The sequence below is a fragment of the Heterodontus francisci genome, chromosome 26 (genome assembly GCF_036365525.1).
Source record: "Heterodontus francisci isolate sHetFra1 chromosome 26, sHetFra1.hap1, whole genome shotgun sequence".
Classification (NCBI taxonomy): Eukaryota; Metazoa; Chordata; class Chondrichthyes; order Heterodontiformes; family Heterodontidae; genus Heterodontus; species Heterodontus francisci.
This window is the reverse complement of record NC_090396.1, coordinates 54,261,634-54,277,357: the sequence shown is the minus strand read 5'-3', so window position 1 is coordinate 54,277,357 and position 15,724 is coordinate 54,261,634. Positions and strand designations below refer to the sequence as shown.

At 40.2% G+C, this 15,724-nt stretch overlaps 1 protein-coding gene across 1 annotated transcript; it reads left to right on the top strand.

Moving 5' to 3' along the window:
- Positions 1-1,591: 1,591 nt before the first annotated feature.
- Positions 1,592-14,373, top strand: LOC137384366 (uncharacterized). The gene is made up of 5 exons (XM_068058300.1): positions 1,592-1,724; positions 4,310-4,452; positions 9,534-9,607; positions 10,960-11,345; positions 13,685-14,373. The coding sequence occupies exons 2-5, from the start codon at positions 4,400-4,402 to the stop codon at positions 13,811-13,813; spliced, it is 642 nt and encodes a 213-aa protein (XP_067914401.1). The 5' UTR covers positions 1,592-1,724; positions 4,310-4,399; the 3' UTR covers positions 13,814-14,373.
- The last annotated feature ends 1,351 nt before the right edge of the window (positions 14,374-15,724 follow it).

The window sequence follows — 15,724 nt, the reverse complement described above, 5'->3', positions numbered from 1 at the left end:
TGAGGATATATTTTGAGGATGTTCTCAGTGTGAGGATATTATATTTTGAGGATGTTCTCAGTGCGAGGATATTATATTTTGAGGATGTTCTCAGTGTGAGGATATTATATTTTGAGGATGTTCTCAGTGCGAGGATATTACATTTTGAGGATGTTCTCAGTGTGAGGATATTATATTTTGAGGGTGTTCTCAGTGCGAGGATATTATATTTTGATGATGTTCTCAGTGTGAGGATATGAGATTTTGAGGGTGTTCTCAGTGCGAGGATATTATATTTTGAGGGTGTTCTCAGTGCGAGGATATTATATTTTGTGGATGTTCTCAGTGTGAGGATATTATATTTTGAGGGTGTTCTCAGTGTGAGGATATTATATTTTGTGGATGTTCTCACTGTGAGGATATTATATTTTGAGGGTGTTCTCAGTGTGAGGATATTATATTTTGTGGATGTTCTCACTGTGAGGATATTATATTTTGAGGGTGTTCTCAGTGTGAGGATATTACATTTTGAGGATGTTCTCAGTGCGAGGATATTATATTTTGTGGATGTTCTCAGTGTGAGGATATTACATTTTGAGGATGTTCTCAGTGCGAGGATATTATATTTTGTGGATGTTCTCTGTGCGAGGATATTATATTTTGAGGATGTTCTCAATGTGAGGATATTATATTTTGTGGATGTTCTCAGTGTGAGGATATTATATTTTGAGGGTGTTCTCAGTGTGAGGATATTATATTTTGTGGATGTTCTCACTGTGAGGATATTATATTTTGAGGGTGTTCTCAGTGTGAGGATATTACATTTTGAGGATGTTCTCAGTGCGAGGATATTATATTTTGAGGATGTTCTCAGTGTGAGGATATTACATTTTGAGGATGTTCTCAGTGCGAGGATATTATATTTTGAGGGTGTTCTCAGTGTGAGGATATTACATTTTGAGGATGTTCTCAGTGCGAGGATATTATATTTTGAGGGTGTTCTCAGTGTGAGGATATTATATTTTGTGGATGTTCTCACTGTGAGGATATTATATTTTGAGGGTGTTCTCAGTGTGAGGATATTACATTTTGAGGATGTTCTCAGTGCGAGGATATTATATTTTGAGGGTGTTCTCAGTGTGAGGATATTACATTTTGAGGATGTTCTCAGTGCGAGGATATTATATTTTGAGGATGTTCTCAGTGTGAGGATATTATATTTTGAGGGTGTTCTCAGTGTGAGGATATTATATTTTGAGGATGTTCTCAGTGTGAGGATATTATTATTGTGAGGATGTTCTCACTGTGAGGATATTATATTTTGAGGGTGTTCTCAGTGTGAGGATATTATATTTTGAGGATGTTCTCAGTGTGAGGATATTATATTTTGAGGGTGTTCTCAGTGTGAGGATATTATATTTTGAGGATGTTCTCAGTGTGAGGATATTATTATTGTGAGGGTGTTCTCAGTGTGAGGATATTAGTATTGTGAGGATGTGTTCTGTGTCAGATGTTCTATTCAGTATGAGGATGTGATGTTTTCAGTTTCAGGATATGACGGTATTTGAGCCTATTTCCTTTCGTTGTGTCGCAGTTGGAATTGCCCAGTGTTCGTCATTCGTGTTTGAGCTGCAGGTTGAGACAGAGTGTGTTGCGATTGCTGGTTGTGCTGAACTGTTTAGTTAGCACTGATACTTTTCATATCTTTTGAGAAACTCACCTTGTGATACTCGCTATACATTTAGGTAACTGAATTTTTTTTTAAATCGTGATTTAAGAATTTAATTGACTTAAGTTCATGTTAAGATAGATAAGTAGTGTTTTTACAAGGTTTTTTTTTACAGTTTAATACTATTTGTGTGGATTTCATTTCTAGTTTAATCTCCCCACAAAAAACTTTTTTTTTACTAATTTTATTTGTTAAATACTTCCAGTGGGATCCGTTTTGTGGTTTCGAAGGCAGTAAGGTTGCGCTACGCATGCGTGGTTTAGCCATGGCTGTGGGGTGTGCCGCACATGCGCGGTTTAGCCGCTGGCTGTGGGGTGTGCCGCACATGCGCGGTTTAGCCGCTGGCTGTGGGGTGTGCCGCACATAATTAGTGCCGCAGTCGTGTGGGAAGGCAAACAGCAGTTGCTGGCCAAGATCTTATTCCATTGTCAGGGGTTGGTTGCATAATCTGGCTGCTGTTTGTTGCAAGGTCGCAGATAGAAGGGAGGGGTAGATTAATTTGTTTTATCCAGGAAGTAGACTCCTAGTTCTTACCTTTTTTTCTTATTGGGAGTAGGATTTACTCAAATATACTGAGGGTTGATTAAATCAAAAAACATTTGCACCACAAAGTAACAACATCTCTCTACATTAGTATTGTAAACACAAACTATGGTGTAAATCATTTCTTTTGGGAGCAGGGTATAATTTTTTTTGTAACTCAAGTTATGGAAAAGTGGGAAAATGAGGACCCATTGTTTGTATAGTATTTAAACAATACAATAACTTCAATGGGTTTTAGTTCCCCTCCCCCAGTATATCATCCATGTCGCAATATGGTTTGACAACGTGGCAGTCTTTGCTTTTCACAGCGGTCACTAGAGGTGGGTGAGAGTAATAGAGGTTGAACCTTTTTGCTTTTCTGCTTCTCCGCTGCTACATTTGTTAACCATTCAGATCCACATTTTGTAACAAAACACAGCCACCCGTTGCTCCCAATCATTTTCTACCACTCCATTGTGATGTGGTTCTGGTTCCTGGATAGGCTTACTACCCCAGGGGTTGGGGCGGGGAAGAAACCTCTTTGTATTCATATATGTATCTCTACTTTAATGTAGTATATGCTATGGCTTGTTACATAAGGGCATTTATTGTGTTGATTTATTCCTTTTTGAAGTACAGTTCCTGTAGTTTATTGCTTGTCCTTATTTATCCTGCACAGGAGCTTATATTTCTTATTTAGCAGTTCTGATTGTAAACTTGTGAAACTGCCTGGGAATTTAAGTCTCAAGTTTAACTGTGCTAATTTCTTCTCCCACATTGCCCACCAGCTCCAAGATGTCAGCCCTGAGGCTTTCGCTCAGGCTTCAGGATCCTGATTCTGCTTAGTAGAAAAGTGTTTATTGTGCTTGCAAATTAGCTTAAGGTATAAATCTTGAAGCTTTTGTGGTTGTAGTTCTAGTCTTCAAGACTGAGGCAGGGCAAATGTGAGAATTTAAATTAAGCAGCTAAACATTGGGTAGTTCTAAATGCTGACTGGTTCAGAAACAATTGATGACAGCCAGAGCTTGAAAAAGGATGGAAATGAAACAGCAACTGAGTGCTTATCACCTTTAGTGATGTGTGGGAGATGGGATATATCAAATTTTCAGCTATCATTTTGATCAAAATTGTAGTGTTATTAGGGAAACTTGAGGGTTTTTTGGTTACAGCATTCATATTGTCATCAACGTGCCTACCATAAGAAGTGGAGATTGTGTGTCATTCAGCATAACTAAATTTTGTTTTACATGTTTTCATATTAAATTTTGACCAACATTAAGATGGAGGCACAGGACATAGCTGAGGTACCTGGGGGTGTATGTGCATGGAGGTGAGAGGAATTTGTCTCTGCTGGAAAACACCTGTTGGTAGCTACTTGTACTTGCCCAATGAGAGGGATAATAATTATGGCATTTGTAAATGTGAAATTGAATCATTCTGTTTAGAATGTATCCTGTTTCTGAAGAAAGTTGGTATGTTTTTATAAACACTATTTTATTTTACAACCTTTATTAAACAAACAATTAAGGATCATAATGTGCATCAATTAGCCCAACCTGTATGTTGGGGCTCCATCTTATGGAAGGAAGTATTTAGCATGTTGCTCACTTACAAAAAAAAAGTCTAAATATACATGGCAAGTTATCCACAATGATAAATGAAGGAAAGAATGTGGGATCAGGTAGCTTTTTTTTATACTGTGTGTGATTTGGAATGCACTGCCTGCAAGGGTGCTGGAGGCAGATTCAAAAGTAACTTTTAAAAAGGAGTAATTTGCAGGGCTGTGGGGAAAGGGCAGGGGATCAGATTAATTGGATAGCTATTTCCTCCTATGCTGTCAGATTGTGATTTATAATTGAGAAACTGAACCTAGTAGAAATTGAAACCATAAAGAGCGATCTTAAATGTTGCCCTGTGCAATAATCATTGCACCAGTTGGTGAGTAGAACTCGCCATAATTGGGGTAAAGACTAAATTAAAGGCTGAGTCTTTATTCAAGTTGTTTATCCATATTTCCCTATTGGATGCTGTAATTTGCTGTTGTATTCAGTGTTTGAGCAGCCTTTATACTTTTGTCAGGTGATGTCAATATTTCTGCTGTGAAGTTTATCCTTTCCTGCTGAGTTCTTTGACCTAAGTTCCAAAGAGCATTTGAAAAAAACTTCAAGTATGACTACTGTTGTGGAACGGGTTCCTTTCAAACGTTCTGTAGAACTAAATTGGTAAGTGTTCCTTCAATTTCAGATAAAAGGCTTAAATATTGTCAATAACGAAAGATAGCATGGTGTAATCTTTTCAATGGGTAGTTTGATTTGAGTCGTCTTCCAGCTGAACCCATTTTTCACCAGTGCGTGTCCACCAAAGGTGGTGGATTGAGAGCTGGCCCTGCTCACATTTCTTCCTGCACTTGTTTGGCTATTCTACTCCCCTCTAGGCTCCTGCAATGTAGGAGTATATTTGAACTCTTTGCTGCACAAGCTGAACTCGGACTACCTGCAAATAAACCAAGGGTCGCATATGGGACTCTGCTGTTCTATCCCATCCACAGATCTTCTGCCTCATCGTGTCTCCTGGACCATGACTTGTATTTAGTTTCACAAATGCCCACTACTAAATACATAGCTGTCCATCCTTGATGTATAAACTTGCACAGGGCATGTTAACTTTGACCTTGGGAAGAAGCAGTGATGTGGAACCTCTCTCGCCTGCCCATCGCCTCTTACAGGAAAGAAATTGGTATCCCTGGGGACACTTGATGTCAACTGTAATCTTTTCCCATGGAGTACATGTAATTTTTTTGCCGGATTTGGTAATCTTGCCATTTTAGTTCAACCCAGCTAGCCATAAGTAAACTACTGCACCTAATACAGGAGGAATCAATACGAAGAAGTGACATTGGACTTTTAATATCTTTTGAAACTTCATGACCAATGGAAAACTTCTGGCGAGATTTATCATGATACTTGGCTTATAAAGTCCTGAATGTAGTGAGAACAGGAGACCATGATTTAGTTAGTTGACTGATTTAAATCAAATTCTGGTGTTTTTGTGTGGGATCCTTACAGGTGTATCAGGTTGCATTTCCTGAATCCATTCTTCATAATTTGAGGCATAGATTACTTAGGATTCAACATAAATCAATTACGTGGGATTTCTTTGGAATAAAAGCAATGTAGACATCAATTTTTATCCCTGGAAGTGACTGGTTTGACAATGATGACCAAAATTAAGAATGCTGTTCTCCTGGATACCAGCTATTGTCTGAAGTGCGGAAGAAGTGCATGTAAAAACCAAAGCTGCCTTTTATTTATATAAAAGAAAAGTAACAACTTCTCTGGATTTGAACTTCTTCCTTGAGACAGCTGTTCTCATTATAAATAGAACTATATTTTTAAGTGTTTAATGCATCTAAAGATGATAGCAGACCCGTTGGAGGGATTGGAAGAATGCTGCTTAAAAGTAATACAGAAATATATTAACAGTATGTAATTACAAGGAAATGAAGCCAGCTTGAATTCTGTGTTTTGCACTTGCTGCCTTATCCTAAAGAACTGAGCTGATGTCTAATGAACTGACCTCCTGCCTCATCTGTTTCAACTCGTGTTGCATTTGAAGATGACCCGAAAGGTTCTGCATTGTTTGATTTATTCATGTTAAGTCCAGCAGGCTGTGATGGACTAAGTTATACCATCTGTAGATGTCCTGATCTTCAGAGGAATGTTAAAAGATGACAAAAAGCCAGAACAAGTAATTACAGCATTTGCGTTGGTGGTAAGGCTGCACTCTGCTAAACCTACATTGGTAATGAATGTCTTGATAAATTTAGAATGTTAGAAAATTCATGATCCTCGGACCCCTCTTCTTTCCAACTGTGATCCTATCACCAAAACACCTTAACTCCATAGTCAGCTCCCAAATCTGTGCCCGTCTTTCCAATTGGGTTTCCATTCTGCCATATCACTGAAACAGCCCTAATCAAAGCCACAAAGTGTCTCTTGTAATCGGTACATTTCCCCTCCAACATCTTTGGTCCTTGTCACTAAGTCCTTTTCCTACCAGCTACAATCTCTGTCTTAGGCAGATGGTGCACAACCCCTTGTCCTGTTTGGCAAGCTAATTTTCTGATTCCATATCCTGTCCATCATAAAAACTGGCAACTTTCCTCCCATAATATCTCCTTCAACCCTGTGTCTGAATTCCTTTATCTGTGCCTGTGTACCATCCTGACTTGGTAATGCTAATGTTAACCTGGCTCGCCCCTCAACTTTCTAACTCTAGGCTTCAGCTAATCAAAAGTTCTACCTGTGACCTACTCCGTATTGAGTCTCACTCTCATCACTCTTTAGTTTTAGAGATACAGCACTGAAATAGGCCCTTCAGCCCACTGAGTCTGTGCCGACCATCAGCCACCCATTTTTACTAATCCCATATTCCTACCACATCCCCACCTGTCTCTATATTTCCCTACCACCTACCTATACTAGGGGCAATTTATAATAGCCAATTAACCTATCAACCTGCAGGTCTTTGGCATGTGGGAGGAAACCGGAGCACCCGGAGGAAACCCACGCAGACACAGGGAGAACTTGCAAACTCCTCACAGGCAGTATCCAGAATTGAACCCGGGTCACTGGAGCTGTGAGGCTGCGGTGCTAACCACTGTGCCGCCTCTTGTCCTCGTTGACCTATATTGGTTCCTGGTCCTCACTGTCTCAAATTTAAAAATCTCACTCTTGTGTTTTAAATCCCCTTGTGGTCTTTTAATTCCTTATCTGTACCCTCCTTCAGTTCTTCCTCCAAAGAACTCCCTTTTCTCTGACTTGTCCTTTTGTGTTCTCCCTTATTGCTCCACCATTTAAACTGTGCCTTCAGGTATCTTGGCCCCATACTTGGGAGACCCTCTCCCTTTTTACTTCCCTCTGGTCCTTCTGAGACCATCCTTAAAACCCACCTCTGACCAAGCTTTTGGTCATTCCCTAATCTCTTTTGTGCCTCAGTATTTACATATGATTGTCTCTGAAGCTTTGGTACACTTTTCATGTTAAAATGCTAGAGAAATGCAAGCTGTATTTATAATGCAAATTTTTCAATCTGAAAAATATTCTACTCTATTTGTACATGTTTTTATTTTCATCAGTTCTACTGAATATGTATTGAGTGAGCTCATTTGCATATGTATGTTAAATTAGCAATTTTACAGGATAGAATATGTCGATGGTCTTGAACTTGGGTATGAGTTTGCAGTTGTCTTTCCGATGTTTGTCACTATTTTGTTGGAATGTGTTCATTTTCTTGAAAAACTATATAGTTGTGAAATTGAATGGTAATGCAAAACAGTTAATTTCATTGCAGCTTTAAAAAAAATTTCTGTTAATTTATCACCATCTGCTAGCTGGTGTAAATATTAAGTGTCCTTGCAGCAAACTGCCTTGTACATACACACACATGCACACAGTTGTAGAGAATGTAGTATATATTAAGTGTATTAATGGTAATCTGAGGAATATAAATTTACCTGTGCTGCAAAAGTATTCTGTTCTTGGTTCTATTCATGCTTGGTGTTGAACATATATTTTGGCTTAAATAGTGTACCTGTTTCATGGTTTACAACTTACAAAGACAACTATTATGCAACCATTTTTGGACAAAAGACTGAGTTGATACATTCTGTAAACTGCTGCTCCCAGTGTTAATTTGATGAGGAAAATTTAGAGAAATACTAAACACTATCCTTTATATCCCTCTCTTCCACTCTCCATATTAAGGTGAAACATAATTTATTTAGAGATACAGCACTGAAACAGGCCCTTCGGCCCACAGAGTCTGTGCCAACCAACAACCACCCATTTATACTAATCCTACATTAACCGCATATTCTCTACCGCATCCCCACCATTCTCCTACCACCTACCTACACTAGGGGCAATTTACCTATCAACCTGCAAGTCTTTGGCTGTGGGAGGAAACCAGAGCTCCTGGCGGAAACCCACGCAGACACAGGGAGAACTTGCAAATTCTGCGCAGGCGGTACCCAGAACTGAACCCGGGTCGCTGGAGCTGTGAGGCTGCACTGCTAACCACTGCGCCACTGTGAAAACCCTGATATCTTCACAATTCCAGCTATTTTAATTGTCCCCTCAGCCCAGAAACAAACCTGGGACCTCTGAAAACAAGCCACTTGCTATCTTTCTGTATTTCCAATGTAGATAGAAATTAATCGATTACTGGAGGTTAAATAGTATACTGAACTTGTAGAATGAATATAATTGGTATTAATGGGCAAGGTGCTTTAGGCTGGTGGTAGATGTTTTAGTTTTCTGTTGGAGGCAATTGATCAATTTAGCCCTGAACTAATGATTTGTCGTGGTGAGAGTTGAGAAACAAGTGCAGTTCTACTGCTGTACCAGAATTTACCATTTTAAATGTGGGTCATCTGAGATGGTGAATTCACTTACTGTAGCCTATTCTAAGTACACAGAACTTCAAGGCATTAAGTTCATGCTAGCCCAATGCGCTCTAAGAATAAAACACATTTCTAAGTAAGAACTCAACTAAAGGGAGAGTATAGAATTGATATATGGTTCCTTTAGTTTACTTCAGATGTGTTTTTGTTACTTGCATGAAACATGAGTAGAAGTGGGATCGATGAATGTTTTTAATATGGATATTTTTGTGTAAGTGTGCAGCACTCGTACTTGTTCTGTAGTACTGATGAATATTTTATGTATACAATGAATAAAATCTTTTACCACTCTCTTTCTTGGTGCCATTCAAGACCCCTGTACTTTTTTTTTCAAATGGTGACTGTAGTTCTCTATATTCTGGATAATATTGGCGTACTATGTATGTGTGTATCCCAACATAGTTTACTCTGGCTGGGAGTGAGCTATACCTAGTTCGGATTGCATGTTTCAGCTAATTTTGTCTAGTTCCTAGCTAATGAAATCCAATCCAGAAGTAAATTCTTCACCGGTATATTGTGGTAACTTCTAGTGTATGCCAGGATCTAAAGGAACAAATCAGTTACAGTAGTTAGATTTGTGACATCGTTCCTCTCCCAAATCCGAATGGCATGCAGTCTAATTATCTTTGACTAATTGACTTATGTTCATCCTTGCTTGTTTAAAATCCGCATATGTTTTACACTGCAAAATTTAGTATTTATGATCCTGCAGTATTCGTTCACTACCTTGCATATACTGAGAATATAGCTAAGGAAATGCCAGAGTTTGATTCCAGTTTCACTTTTTTAGTATAGTGCAATATATATAAATTCATTTTTGACTTGACTGTTCTTTATTAGGAAAGACAGTGAATGCATCACAGAACGAAGCCAGGTTGATCAGTGTCTCCTTGATCTCTGCAGTCTGGAGTCAGGTAAAAACAAAAATTTCAATTGTGTATTTCCTAAAGCCAGGTCAATTTTAGTTGTATTCTTTTAATGTTTTGTGGTGAATAATTAAGTGCCCCTTTACAGACTGTACAGAGTTTTTTTTAATATTGTCTTGCAGTACATAGCACTGCTTCGGTAGAAGGTTGTAAATTCAAACACTACTTCAGGACTTGAGCAGTTAATCTAGATAAACCAGTATTGTAGTGAAGAGGGGGACTTCCAGGGTTGCTGGCACAATTTTGAGGAAGAATGTCTTGTATGTGATCTAGCTATGTGTAATTAAAACCTGAAGCACTGCAGGGTACCCTGATGTGGAAGGGATGAGGTAAGGGTTTATCTCATGTTTTTCTCGTCGCTTCCCCCAATCTTTTTGTTTTTCCCTTTTCCTACAAGTTGCAATGTTCTCTGTGCACGATTGGTCTTCTCATGACTCACTTCAAATTTCCTTATGGGAGCTTGGCTTTCAACTTAATTAACATATTTGACTGGCTTGTTCGCTCTGTCTTTCACCCACCCAGGGCACGTATTCTTACTGTGCATCTTCTCTTCCCCACCCCACCTGCCAACAGCCGCCCTCCCCCCCCCCCCCCCCCCCCCCCAAAACAGCCTTTTCATGTCTTTTCCTGATTGTTTAAAATTGTGATGGGTTTTAGTTCTGCAAGTGCCAGCGGCCCCCTTGCAAAATGGCTGCTCTATAGCTTGGTTTAGATTTAATTTGATTTGGAGATACAGCACTGAAACAGGCCCTTCGGCCCACCGAGTCTGTGCCGACCATTAACCACCCATTTATACTAATCCTACACTAATCCCATATTCCTACCACATCCTCACCTGTCCCTATATTCCCCTACCACCTACCTATACTAGGGGCAATTTATAATAGCCAATTTACCTATCGACCTGCAAGTCTTTTTGGCTGTGGGAGGAAACCGGAGCACCCGGTGGAAACCCACGCAAACACAGGGAGAACTTGCAAACTCCACCCAGGCAGTACCCGGAATTGAACCCAGGTCGCTGGAGCTGTGAGGCTGCGGTGCTAACCACTGCGCCACTGTGCCTGTATTCCCCATTTGGGGTGGTCTCATGTGAAACCTAATACTCAAGATCCTTGCAGGTATCACTGGATGACTGAAGTAGACAATCTGGGTGTATCTTTTTTTTTCCCCCCCAAAATGCAACTCAAATTGCTGCCTTAGCTAAAATTGGCTAGCTCAGTGCACAAAATGGTCAAACTGAAATCTTTCTAACTTGCGTGCCTCAGTGCCATACTATCTAGTGCATTTATCTACTGGATAAATATTTGATTTCACAAATATTCAATAACTGTTCACTACAGGTGATGGTGAAGAGTATCTAAAGCTGGTAACCAAAAATGTGATGGCACACAGAGGTAAGATTATACCACTTGCGAAGAAACTGTCACTTAGAATTGGAGACCTGAACGATACAGTTTACTGGGGAAGGACTGATTTGCTTGAATGTTGGGAGAATCTCTACCTGCCACAGGAAACGAAGATGGCGGTCCTGGGTACGATTGATTGTGTTCCCTGCCTAGCTCCAGGGTGTCAGCTTGTCATTCTTGTTGGAGCGGATCGTTCAGTATTTGCTTACGAAGAGGAAATTTTGCACAAAACTGCCAATAATTTAACACAACTCTTTGAGAAAGGAGCAACACTTCCTGGAACTGAAATATATGAATATGGCAAAGGTTTCAGGCCGAAGGTGAGTGGTTTTGTTCTGATACTAGGGCTCAGTTTTCTTGTGCACTGAAATAAATTTATTGTGACAAGAAGACAATTATGTTCAACATAAGCTGTGAAAGCTTGCTTTCTTTGACCAAGGAACTTGTGAACAGATAGATTCTTTGGCTGGCTGTTTATTTTGTTTAATCAGTTTTATGCCTTTTAGTATGAATGCCTAAATGACACTAATTGCATTGAGACCTATGATTAGCACAAGCATCATTTTATATTTATGCATTTAACAGCTGTGCTTGCAGTGTGGTGACTGACTCACCATTGTCAGAATGATAGAGGCAACATAGTTTTGTGAAGGGGAGGTCGTGTCTCACTAATTTGATTGAGTTTTTTGAGGAAGCGATGAAGATGATTGATGAGGGAAGGGCGGTGGGTGTTGGCTATATGGACTTCAGTAAAGCCTTTGACCAGGCCCCTCATAGCAGACTGGTACAAAAGGTGAAGTCACACTGGATCAGAGGTGAGCTGGCAAGATGGGTACAGAACTGCCTCCGTCATAGAAGACGGAGGGTAGCAGTGGAAGGGTGCTTTTCTGAATGGAGGGATGTGACTACTGGTGTTCAGCAGGGATCAGTGCTGGGACCTTAGCTGTTTGTAGTATATATAAATGATTTGGCGGAAAATGTAGCTGGTCTCATTAGTAAGTTTTCGGACGACACAGGTTGGTGGAGTTGTGGAAAGTGATGAGGATTGTCAGAGGATACAGCAGGATATAGATCGGTTGGAGACTTTGGCGGAGAAATGGCAGATGGAGTTTAATCTGGACAAATGAGGGAATGCATTTTGGAAGATCTAATGCAGGTGGGAAGTATACAGTAAATGACTGACAGAACCCTTAGGAGTATTGACAGGCAGAGAGATCTGGGCGTACAGGTCCACAGGTCACAAAGTGGCAACGCAGGTGGATAAGGTAGTCAAGAAGGCATACGGCATGCTTGCCTTCATCGGTCGGGGCATAGAGTATAAAAATTGGCAAGTCATGTTGCAGCTGTACAGAACTTTAGTTAGGCCACACTTAGAATGTTGCATGCAATTCTGGTCGCCACACTACCAGAAGGACGCGGAGGCTTTGGAGAGGGTACAGAGGAGGTTTACCAGGATGTTGCCTGGTCTGGAGGGCATTAGCTATGAGGAGAGGTTGGATAAACTCGGATTGTTTTCACTGGAACGACGGAGGAGGAGGGGCGACATGATCGAAGTTTGCAAAGTTATGAGCGGCATGGACAGAATGGATAGTCAGAAGCTTTTTCCCAGGGTGGAAGAGTCAGTTACTAGGGGACATGGGTTTAAGGTGCGAGGGACAAAGTTTAGAGGGGATGTGCGAGGCAAGTTCTTTACACAGAGGGTGGTGAGTGCCTGGAACCTGCTGCCAGGGGAGGTGGTGGAAGCAGGTACCATAGAGACGTTTAAGAGGCATGTTGACAAATACATGAATAGGATGGGAATAAAGGGATACGGTCCCCGGAAGTGCAGAAGGTTTTAGTTTAGACAGGCATCAAAATCTGCGCAGGCTTGGAGGGCCCAATGGCCTGTTCCTGTGCTGTACTGTTCTTTGTTCTTTGATAGGAATGGAGGTTATTGCAAGTTGAATGTTTATAATACAACTCCATGATTAAACAAAACCTCCAGCACTGAATCTCCATTGGAATCCATTTTTGAAATTGGAGGTTCCTTTCCCACAGTTATCCTTGATGCAGTTGTTAGGTTCTCACTTTGTTGCTATTCTTTGTGGCTAACGACCGTAGCCAATAAAACACCATGCTATTGCTGATTCCTCCGTTTGGCATTTGCCATAACATTTAATCTTGATATAGTTTGATATTTTACTGATATCTTATTCAGCAGTGCATTCCAGGTCTGAATTATCTAAATTGTGCATTCTTGTCCATAATATCCAGGGTGGCGCAGTGGTTAGCACCGCAGCCTCACAGCTCCAGCGACCCGGGTTCAATTCTGGGTACTGCCTGTGTGGAGTTTGCAAGTTCTCCCTATGTCTGCGTGGGTTTCCTCCGGGTGCTCCGGTTTCCTCCCACATGCCAAAGACTTGCAGATTGATAGGTAAATTGGCTATTATAAATTGCCCCTAGTATAGGTAGGTGGTAGGGAAATATAGGGACAGGTGGGGATGTGGTAGGAATGTGGAATTAGTGTAGGATTAGTATAAATGGGTGGTTGATGGTCGGCACAGACTCGGGCCGAAGGGCCTGTTTCAGTGCTGTATCTATAAATAAAATTAAAAATAAATTAAAATGTATCAATGTATAATTATGATCATTGGAAATAACTAAAATCTGATATTTCCAGAGTAATGAAGAATACCTGGCAGCTCTGAAAGACGCCGGGTTGGAAAAGATTTCTCAAGACACAAAGGATTTTATTAGCAGAAATGCAGCCGAAATGAAGGAACTGATGGATGATTTGAACTTCTTGTAACTACTTGGTTCAGGAATTGCTGGTTTGTACATGTCCAGTTTGTATACGATGCAGAGATGGGACAACAAATTCCTTTTGACTGTCTATACATAACCAATTAAATGCTTTTGGAAACATGGCAGCCAGTTTGTGCACAGCAAGCTCTATGGCTGTGTGAAAATGATTCTATCACCTGTCATTGTTGATTGGAGAGATAAATACTGTCCAGGACAGCAGGGATCACTTCCCTACTGCTCTTTTGAAGATCCATGGTCATTATTTTGATGTCCATCTGAGAAACTGAGTCATCACGTTCAAAAGACTGCACCTGTGACAGAGCAGTGCACTCAGTACTGCATGGGAATATCGACCTGGATTTTTGTGCTCGAGGATTTGGAGTTGGTCTTGAAACCACAACCACCTGACTTGAGGAAAACCTGTAGATATACACACTAGCTTTGTTTAATATGTGATGTTCTCTACAGTGTAACATGAAAATATTTGAAATGATGTCAATAAATTGAGTGCACACTGGGCACTGAAATTGTGTGGTACACCAAGAGTACTGCAGCATAAAGCTGGATCGTGTAACGCAATCTTGTAATTCCTGTCCTGATTAATTTTAGCTATGTGGAAATTGAGACCAGATGATCCGACTGAGGCATAGCCTTTCTACTTCCTTGATTTGTAGCAAATAACTCATTTTTTTGTCTTCGCTTCAGATCGCTCTTCAGCAGTGGGAGATACCTAATTATAGTGTGACCAAATGCTATCCTAATTTCAGTGTTTCCTTTTAAATTTCTGCAACTTTTTATAACTTACGGCAAAACCACTCATGAATGAGCCATTAAGTGTGTTTTTTCTGTTCCGAGGTGCTGTGCTTTTGGAAATTGTGGCCCTAATATGCACATACAAAAAAGACCAGCTGGTTCACCAAGCTTACCCCATGCTTAGAATGGCTGAAGAATTGTCAATAGATGTTTACCCTCCACCTGCCCCTGCACACCACCACTACCCCCCCACCCAACCTCAACTAGCCTACGGCCATGTAATCTTGGTTGCATGTTGTGACAAATTGAGTTAATTAACATGATCTCCTTGTTTTTTTTTAATATGTTGAGACTCGCCTGCTTGCTCCATTGTGCCCCAATGTCTGACATTTTCCTCTAACTATTCCAGCATAAAACTGAATGCTGGAGTACCTATTGGAAATCTGACATGCCCACTTAACATTTCATCAACTGAAATACACCTGAAAAATGGGATGTTGGTGGCATGTAATCTAATTGTTCTTGCATGAATTTTTTTTTACTTAAATATGTCACAGTTGTCGATGTTCAGTGTTGGGAAAACTCAGCTAGATTTCTTTTAACAGGTTTTCAACAGATTGCTACTGCAACTTTGAAAGGGATTCACCGAACAGCTGCAGTAGTACATTTTTTTTCTTTTTGTAAATCCTAATATACCAAATCTGTGACGTAGTCCAGCTACCATCCTGCTCTCAAAACCAAAGTCTTTATAATGTTTGGGAGAGGGACTAGATTAAGTAAAAGAATTTATACTGAGTTAAAATAGTTTTAGCACAAGTTCTCCAGCTGAGATCTGGACATCTGACCAAAGACGTAATAATTTGGATTTTTGTGTTGAATAAATTCAAACCATTTCGATCTATTCCTGGAAATGGGTTGATTAAATATTTTTAGCTCAGTTCTTACAGGTATTAATAGATTTTAAAGCCTTTACAATCCATATTGTATTATTGAATTCTCTACGAACTAGATCTCATGGGCCTGGATTTTCCCCCTATTCTTCACTTTGAGCTGCGAAACAAAGAATGTTTCCTTTAAAGGCTACTGCCTCAAATCTGCCACCAAAAACTCCACTGGAATTCATCTCCCAAAAAATGTCAGCACCTGTTAAAAGGCCTGTTTG